General features: G+C 42.3%; 1 protein-coding gene across 1 annotated transcript in view; it reads right to left on the bottom strand.

The window, feature by feature from the left end:
* Window positions 1–646: 646 nt before the first annotated feature.
* Window positions 647–9935, bottom strand: part of LOC137623410 (neurofilament heavy polypeptide-like) — a 49602-nt gene continuing 40313 nt past the window's right edge. The window contains exons 2-3 of the mRNA XM_068354242.1: window positions 2047–3009; window positions 647–760 (exon numbers count right to left, since the gene is read on the bottom strand). Of these exons, the coding sequence (XP_068210343.1) occupies window positions 647–760; window positions 2047–3009 (1077 nt within the window). The remainder of the gene's footprint in view (window positions 761–2046; window positions 3010–9935) is intronic.

Genomic DNA, 9935 nt, shown 5'->3' with positions numbered 1-9935 from the left:
TTAATCATTCTCAAGGAAACTAAGATTTTGGTTTCTTCTGCTATATGTTAGTAATGTATATATTATATAATACTAACACACAGAGAGAGAGAGAGAGAGAGAGAGAGAGAGAGAGAGAGAGAGAGAGAGAGAGAGAGAGAATGAATGCCAATATAGAGGTATACGAAAAACACACAATCTTGAAAAAAATTCACCGAGCATCGTATGGCAACGTAGAATGTGTATACAAAACATTTTGTTGAAATTCCTCTTACTGACAGTTACAGGATAATTAGTATAAGTTGACTCAAACCAAATACATTTTCCCCTACAAGATAATGCAGTATCTCCTCTGTTAGTGTAATTTTCGATAATCATTACATTTTAATATCAAACAAATTGTGAGCAATGGCATCTGTATAGATTCCACGATGTATCACACGGTAAATTACACACTAGGCGTTTCTGTCCTACCACAAACCTCACATTGAGTGCATGTTTGTGTTTAACCTGACATTCACTCTTCTCTACATCTGTTTTTCTTGTTTTGGCAAGAATTCAATCATTTCAAAGAGTAAAAGATAATTCCAACATCTCGCTAACTCAAGAAGAAAATTCATTCAAATAATGAGTTCAGAAGTCGGTAATATCGGCAAATTTAGCGTTTTTAATAAAGGAGAAACGATGATGAAGAAAGGACCATCTCACCTAAAGAAGCAAGATATTGAGCAAGGGTATCTTCATTTATGATTAAATTATGATAAATAACTTTATTAATATCCTAAAAGGAACATGAAATTCATAATATATCATTGTCTTTGTAAAAATACAAGGAAAAACTTCAAACTTCCGTATCTCAAACCTATACTTATTTACCTTCTATTCTATAATTTCCCTTAGTTTCAAAGACATAACATTGAAATTTGTTTTATATGAGTAACTTGAAAAGACACCGTAGAACAATAAAATAAACCTTTTTTCCAATTTTTTCATATTTTTTTATTTCTTTTTTTCTGAAATATAGGGTTAATTTTTTATTATAATGAAAAGTTTCATACCTAGCCAAAAAAAGAAAAAAAAAAAACTATTTTAGTAAAAATTCTAGTCTTATAATATAAAGTCTCAAGGGTGGAGATAGAAATTGAAAAAAAAAAAAAATTTTCTAGATAAATTGCCCCATCACAAAACCAAAGGTCAGAGGCAAAAATCCTATGCAGTTTGGAGACGTCCCAGGTAACTTATTAAGTGGTATGAATGTCAAGTCCTATCCTTACAAAAAGGACATTAGCCGGCCGGCCCCCTTTAATAGTAGTATTTTTTATTTTTAACCTGAAGCAAAAAATTGCTTACAACTAATGAATTTGTCCTGTTAATTTCATTCGTAAACTAAGATTTTATTTGTTGAAGGGGAGAAAGGTATGAAAAGATAGAGGTAGCGAGAAGTAGGTAAGAAAATCCAGAGAAATGTATGAAGAGATAGGTAGATAGAGAGACTTGTATACCAAGTACTACACAAAAATAAATTTTTGTGAAGATCTAAACTGTTTAAAATAAGGGCTGAGAAAATATTGCAAACTCGTCACCAAAACAAACCTAACCTACATGTGAAAACCTTGAAAACCTACAGGGAAAACAAAAATTTAAGCTTTTATTTATCCTGTACTAGAGAAAAAAAATTTTCAATATACCGTGTAAATATAGAAAAGCTATACTGCCTAAAGGATATGACTGAAAGATTATGGGTCTCATGACCAAAAGACAGGCTATTCATTGCCAATAAACAAACAAATAAAAAACAAAGCTTTACTATAACCTCTACATCCTAAAACAATAAAAAAAGCTTATATACTCTTTACTTTGTAAAAGAAAGCGTTAAAGGCATTTGTGTTTTATAACATGACTGAAATTAAGGATACTAGTCAAAATAGGAGAATAATTAGATTTATGGCCATTTCAATAAAAGTCTGCTTTTTCGGTCCCTATCTCATCATTGTATGAGGAGTACCTGTATCGATTAATATTGTTGCCAAAAAGTCATAATATAGAACTAATAATTACAGTACCTACCTCAGCAGATGTCCCCACTTTGATTTTTTTCCCAGAAATGAAGTGTTCTTCTTCGGAGACATTTCTGGGCCTCTTTCTCCTGGGACATAAAGCAGATGTTTCCATTTTTATTTTCTTACTTGAAAAGATTTCGGTTTCCTGAGATACACTTCTGGCCCGCTTTTTTCCTTGTTTTCTCGTCACCTGAATTTCTTCTAATTTATTTAAAGTGGTCTTTTTTGGCCTACCTGGCCCTTTGTTTTCTATCTTTTTAGGCCTACCTGGCCCTCTTTTTTCATTCTTTTTTGGCCTACCTGCCACTTTCTTACCTACTTCCCTTGGCCTTCCAGGCCTTTTATTTAAAGTTTCCTTAGGCCTGCCTGGGCCTCTTTTTTCCGTATTCTTTGGCCTACCAGGCCCTCTTTTTTCAATTTTCTTTGGCCTACCAGGGCCTCTTCTTTCAATTTTCTTTGGCCTACCCGGGCCTCTTTTTTCGACCTTTGGCCTACCTGGGCCTCTTTTTTGGACCTTTGGCCTACCTGGCCCTCTTTTTTCGACCTTCTTTGGCCTACCTGGCCCTCTTTTTTCAACCTTCTTTGGCCTACCTGGGCCTCTCTTTTCAACCTTCTTTGGCCTACCTGGGCCTCTTTTTTCAGTCCTTCCCACAGACTTTGACCTTACAGGCCCTTCCTTTACTACAGCCGTTGGCCTTTCCAGCCCTTTAATTCCACCCTTTTTTGGCCGGCCTGGGCCTTTATTTTGTTTTGTTTCCCCCCTTCCAAGGTATTCTTCAATCTTCCTGGGCCTTTTCGGATGCCTTTCAACAGACGCTTCTTCATTGTCATACTCCACCCGTCGCTTGTACGTTGTATTTTCGAGTTGTTCGAAAATAGGATGTTTTTTCATAAAAAAATCTTCAGGTGAAAATTTTCCGGGAACATCAAGTTCGGGTGAATCCACCCAGATACTATGCATATATTCCACCTGTAAAGAAAATTGAACATACTACAGAATGAAAATAAAATATATATATTCAAGATTCTGAAGGTTTTAACAACTTGTATTTTTTGCAACATACAAACCCGAGAACTTGAATAGGAGTATAAACCGAGAGAAAGAGAGAGAGAGAGAGGGCAAGCTGAAGCAGATGGCAAAAAAGTTGACGATCCTGAACCTGTTGCTCAATCCGAGGTTGAACGTTGTTCAGGAACAGTTCTCTGGCAGAAAGGAGAAGGATGACCCACTGACAATAGAAATTAAAGAGCATCTAGCTGCCTACCATAGAGTGGCAACTCATGTAGAAAAGAGAAGCCTAGAAAAGGTTTACAAATGTCTTCTTGAGCAGGTTAATGTTTGCAAGTCATTTCAGAAATATTTTAAGGCCGAAAAAATCATCATCATCGTCATCTCCTCCTATGCTTTGACGCAAAGGGCATCTGATAGATTTTGCCAGTCGTCTCTGTCTTGAGCTTTTAATTCAATATTTCTCAATTCATCATTTCCTACTTTGCGCTTCATGGTCCTCAGCAATGTAGGCCTGGATCTTCCAACTCTTCTCGTGCCTTGTGGAGCCCAGCAGTTATCTATTTGAGAAGCCCTCAATACTACTGAAATTGGCCAAAAGGAAACTCAAAGTGATAACGAAAGAAGGCAGTAATCACGAAAATTAAATATGGAAAATACAGATTTAGGAAAAGCCAAACAAAATTATTTTTGGTATCGTAAGTTGTGTTAGTACAGTGAACCCTCGTTTATCGCGGTAGATAGGTTCCAAACCCGGCCGCGATAGGTGAAATTCCGCGAAGTAGCGACATCATATTTACCTATTTATTTAACATGTATATTCGGACTTTTAAAACCTTCCCTTGTACGTAGTACTGTTAACAAACTACCCTTTAATGTACAGAACACTTAATGCATGTACTACAGCACCCTAAACTAAAACAGGCACAAATATTAAAGGCGATTTTATATCATGCGTTTCCTAAACACCTAAAAAGCACGATAAAAAATGGCAACCAATGTTTTGTTTACGTTCATCTCTGATCATAATGAAGAAACAAACTCATTTAGTGTACACATACATGTATAGGTTAGTTTTTGCATCGATTATATTGATTATACAGTATGTTGATTTTTTTATTACCAATGTTTTACTTTTTTTTTTCTTAGGACTTCCAAATGAAATTTTTTTCTTTATGACGTCGCCTGAAACGACGGCGTCATAAAGTACTGTACGCTCAGTAAACAACCACGCTCAGAACAAACAAGGCATTTAACGCGCATGATGATAGTGATAAATAATAATACAGTACAGTATTTACAGTAAAAACATTTACAAAATATGTTACCTTACAAATATAATTTACCGTATCTATATAAAATCATACAGTACTGTACAGTACATATTGTACGTAGCAAAGCCGGAAAACAATGTGTGAGAGAGAGAGAGAGAGAGAGAGAGAGAGAGAGAGAGAGAGAGAGAGAGAGAGAGAGAGAGAGAGAGAGAGAGAGAGAGAGAGAGAAAGAGAGATTGTTTTACGTACGTAAATGTAAATGTAAATTTTAAACAAAAAAGATCAATTTACGTGAGAGAGAGAGAGAGAGAGAGAGAGAGAGAGAGAGAGAGAGAGAGAGAGAGAGAGATTGTTTTACGTACGTAAATGTAAATGTAAATTTTAAACAAAAAAGATCAATTTACGTGAGAGAGAGAGAGAGAGAGAGAGAGAGAGAGAGAGAGAGAGAGAGAGAGAGAGAGAGAGAGAGAGAGAGAGAGCATGGAGTTCTCATTTTCTGTACCCAGTCACGAGTTACCCTTTCTCTCGTTTTCTTTCTTAACCTCGAGTATGTGAAGCGGATTTCCCATTTTCCGTTTTATACGATCAACGGGTTCTCCCTCCCCCCTCTCCCTCTACGGGTATACTATATCTACGAGTTATTTTAGTTTGTGGTTACTATTGATATAAATAGCGTTATTAATAGGTCCGATTCCTGTGAGTCATTGTTTTAAGCCATCCTTAAGATTCCCCCTGTTCCCCTCATAGTTCCGTCCTCTCCCCATTACGGCTTGGGAGTAGGATCTGAACATTCAACCACTCTGCCTTGAGTTCTACTCCGCCATGAGGGATACTCAATGAGCTTGGAACTATAATTATATATTGTTTAGAATGCGACCCTCTGGAAGGGCCTCATCCTCCGGTGGCCCATTGCACCCAGTCCCTGGCCAAGGACATATCCTCACAAATTATTCATCATTAATCACAACTGAATTAATCTGGATCCTTTCACCGGACCTCCGGCTTCACCGGAGATCATCAATACGCTTACAATAATGTTAGCCTTTAGTTATTGCTTGTGTTTTATTATTTGTTTATTACGGGCCTGTCACTGGATCCCCGACCCTGTCGGAGGTTCTGCAGATTTCATTAGTTTATTTATTCTTATTGTAATAATATTTATAGTGACTCGGACCCATTTCGATTGCTCCGGCATACTCCGGTGCAGAAAACATTTTATATTTAGCATATTTTAATAAGGAGCTCCGGCTCTGTCACTGAACTCCTATGGACACTTACTTCATTATATCTAGGCTCTGTTAGTAGATCTTAATTCCTTACCAGTCTCAAGGAACATCCAGACTTATGTCCCCTTTCTTTTACAGAAGGTCCGCTGTGCTGACCAGGGCTGCCCCGCCTCGTTCAACGACCCCGTTGGACATGACCTCTGTCGTTCGCATGCGCATTGCGCCATCTCCTTTATTCGGGAGCCCGGACAAGCCCCGTATATGATCTGGTTCCCGGAATCGTGCACAGTCTGTTACGAGTTGTCCTCAATACTCGTGAACGATGATGTGAGTTGGTTTTCGTTTTGTTCCTTGTTTATCTTTTGGCGATAAATTAATTTAGAGTATTTCGGAGAACAATTCTTCTCCTTCATCACTAATCCCCTCAACTCTTTCAGGCCGATGATGATTCTCTTCGGTCAGCAAGGGCTGCTCTTCGTCCATGGGTGTCAGGCTTCGGCAGGAATGCTCCGTCTGGCGCACCCTATCTCCTCGATGGAGACATGGCCTCATGGTCCTCAGCAGGCTCTACAACTGCAGTAGTCTCTCCGGAAGTAGCTGCCCCTTTAATTGATGAAGTCAGAGCAACCATTTCCGCGGAAGATGAACCTCTTTTACCGGTGGACGTGGCAGATCTAGATCTCGACATCGAGCCATTGGAAGAGCAGGTAAGTGGTGTCGAGTTGGTGGAAACTTTATCTCCTACTCCTTCTTCTACCTGCTCCTTTCTCAGCTTTGATAGGCCTACGGCTTCCCCTCGGGATACCTCCGTCCCCATAAGACCCAAGGTGAAGCCACTACGTACCTATAAGTCTTCAGCTTTGCCAGTATCGACGTCACCAGTCCACGGACCCTCGACTGCTCCTGATGTTCCTATTGCTCCCCATAAAACCGTGACTTCTAAGAAGTCGAAGTCCGTCAAGTCCAAGGCATCATCAACGGGTGGCTCTCAGGTACCCTCCTTTCCTGTCGACCTGATCAGGGATATAGTCAAGGAGCAAATTCAACAACAGTCTGGGGCTATGACGGAGCTAAAAGATATGGTAGCTACTCTGATCCGCTCCAGATGTCAGATTCCTCCTCCTTCAGCCCGAAACGCATCAAAGCTACCTCCCTTCGATAAAAACCACCCTTGGAGGTTTGCCTTGCATGCCCCATACTTAGATGGTTCCCTAACTCTAGAGGGCATAGGCAACCGCCCTCTAGAGGACCTAGAATTCTACCCCCCCCGGGGCTAGAATTCCCTTTCAATAGCTTAGCACGCCTAAAGGAGCATGCATTGGTGCGAATGGACAAGGTACCGTAGGAAACGGTGATATTTCCAAAAGAGCAGGCCCAAGCTATCTGGGCCAGAACTCATCAGTGGGGGTGTAATAACTCCAAGCTCACCCCACACAAAGGTGCCTTCACTATTTTTACGACGGCATCGTCCATTTCTTTACCACTCATAGACAAAGTCAAAGAGCTGACAATACAGGCCATCAAGGAAGGCTCTACCATGCCGGCTCTCAAGGAGACGGACCCCACCTTATTGCTCATTCCGAGTACCTCTGCCACCTGGGATGACGCGTCTTCTACCTTCACGGTGGGGAAGTTAGACCCAGACTGTGCCTCTTTTCTTTTTTCCGAGAAGCTCCCCAGATTACGAGAGTCTTCTCAAGACTGAATTCGAGGCCCGTAATAGGCTGGCTAGGTCCCTCCGCTCCATCACCTCCATAGAGTCCCTAGCCTCGGTTTACCCCACGGAAACTTTGTTCAGGGTTTTCACTAAGAACCTGCTCCTGTCCTATCAAGTGGACCTCCACAACTTCGGGTCGGCTCGGGTTAGCTGCAGGAAATTCGTTCTGTCTGAGGCTTCTATCAGACATGAACCGAACAGGCTGATAGCGTCCTCCTGCTGGGGTAAGAACCTATTCCCTCAGAACGAAGTTGATAAAGTTCTTCAGGACGCAGCGAGGGCAAACCAAAATTTGCAAGTAAGGTGGGGCCTCTCGACTAAACGGAAGATCGAATCCCAAAAACAAACGTTCAAAAAGAAGCAGAGATTTATTCCTTACAGGACAATCCGGGGTCACTCGTCGACACAGTCTTCCTCTGCTTCGACTTCTCAGCAACCGGCTCCCCCTCAGCAAGTAGTCTACCTCACTGCTCCCCCAGGTGCACAGCCCAACCCCACTTGGATGTCCTCTCCTGCATACAACCCTAGCTACGAATCCTCCGGTTCCTTTCGTGGACACCAGAGAGGAAGCTTCAGAGGTAGAGGACAGTTCCTCCAGCGAGGTGGACCTAAAGCAAGGGGTGCTTGTGGAGGGAAGGGACCTAGGTTCACTCCCTCGCAATGATGTATTCCCGGTAGGAAGACTTTATCACTTTCGAGACCATTGGACCTTCAGTCCATGGGCTCACAGCATAATATCCAAGGGCTTGGGTTGGAAATGGTCACAGGGATCTCCACCTCCACCAGTGACCTCCTTCCAGAGACCCACTCCCATCCTGAAAGAGTAAACCACAGTTACTCAAGAAGAAAGCGATCAAACAGGTTCGATCGCTGAAATTCCAAGGCCGCCTGTTTACAGTTCCGAAGAAAGATTCGTCGGCGTTGAGAGTAGTTCTGGACTTGTCAAAACTAAACTCTTACATCGTCTGCGACAAGTTCCGTAAGCTGACTATCTCTCAGGTACGGACCTTACTTCCCCGTGGGGCCGTCACCACCTCTATCGATCTTACCGACGCCTATTATCATGTGCCAGTAGACCGAAACTTCTCTCCTTACCTAGGCTTCCGTCTCGGCAAGAAAGCCTTTGTATTCAAAGTCATGCCCTTCAGTCTCAGCATTGCTCCCAGAATATTCACGAAACTGGGAGAGACAGTGTTAGAACAACTCAGAAACCAAGGGATACAGATCATCGCCTATCTGGACGATTGGCTCATTTGGGCTCAATCGAACCAGGAATGCAACAGAGCTGCGACGAAGGTAATTCAATTTCTCGCCAAACTGGGATTCCAAGTCAATCTCCAAAGGTCTCGCCTACAACCATCAAGCCACTTCGAATGGTTAGGCATTCGGTGGGACCTTTCAAAGCACAAGCTCTCCCTTCCTCCCAAGAAGGTAAGGGAGATAGCTTCCAAGGTCAGGAACTTTCTCAGACACAAACAGGTTTCCAGAAGAGCTCTAGAAAGAATCCTCGGCCTTCTCCAATTTGCCTCAGTAACCGATCTCCTATTAAAAGCCAAACTCAAAGACATCAATCGAGTTTGGAGAAAGAGAGCTACAATACCTTTGAGAGACAAAATCTCGAAGATTCCCTGTCTTAAAAATGAGACTACAACCATGGTCCGAACGAAGGAACCTTCCCAAATCGGTTCCTCTACAGTTCCCCTCTCCACAAGTGACAATTCATACAGACGCGTCTGAGTGGCTGGGGGGGTTACTCCCAACATCAGATGTTTCAGGGCTCTTGGTCGCCCACCATGAAACAGTTCCATATCAATGTTCTTGAAGCCATGGCAGTGTTCTTGACCCTGAAGAGAATCTCTCCTCCGAGGTCGACCCACATCAGAGTGGTCTCAGAGAGCACAGCAGTAGTACACTGCATCAACAGAGGAGGACCCAAGTCACCCAACCTGAATCAGATCCTGGTCACTATTTTCGCCTTGGCAGCCGACAAAGACTGGTTCCTGTCAGCAACTCACCTAGCAGGAGTCCAGAATGTGATAGCGGACTCACTATTCAGGACGAAACCACTGGAGTCAGAATGGTCCCTAGACGTAAATTCCTTCCGGTGGATACTCAGGCTGGTTCCGGACCTCCAGGTAGATCTATTCGCGACCCAACTGAATCACAAACTCCCCTGTTATGTGACCCCGAACCTGGACCCTCGGGCTTATGCCATGGACGCATTAACCCTGGATTGGAACCATTGGAAGATGATCTACTTCTTCCCTCCAGTCAATCTTCTAATGAAAGTCTTACACAAACTACGCTCCTTCCAAGGGGCAGTGGCCTTAGTAGCACCTCACTGGCCAAAGAGCAGTTGGTTTCCTCTCCTCCTCGAGTTGAAACTCCGTCCCTTCCGGATCCCATTCCCCAAACTGACACAAGTGGTCCAAACTCGGACTGTGTCAGATTCCTCAAGGATAGCCAAAACCCCAACTTTGTGGATTTCATGAAGTTTGCGGCTCGTAAGGATGCGAACATCGACCCGGATAATGTCCTCTTTATAGAATCAGACAAAAGGGACTCTACAATTCGCCAATATGATTTAGCAGTTAAGAAACTAGCAGATTTCTTTAAAGAGTTCAGACCATACTGTTATGACTCCTAATTTAGCCATCTCCTTCTTTAGGT

This window comes from Palaemon carinicauda, chromosome 30, assembly GCF_036898095.1.
Source record: "Palaemon carinicauda isolate YSFRI2023 chromosome 30, ASM3689809v2, whole genome shotgun sequence".
NCBI classification, from domain to species: Eukaryota; Metazoa; Arthropoda; class Malacostraca; order Decapoda; family Palaemonidae; genus Palaemon; species Palaemon carinicauda.
This window is presented reverse-complemented; position numbering and strand designations above follow the sequence as displayed.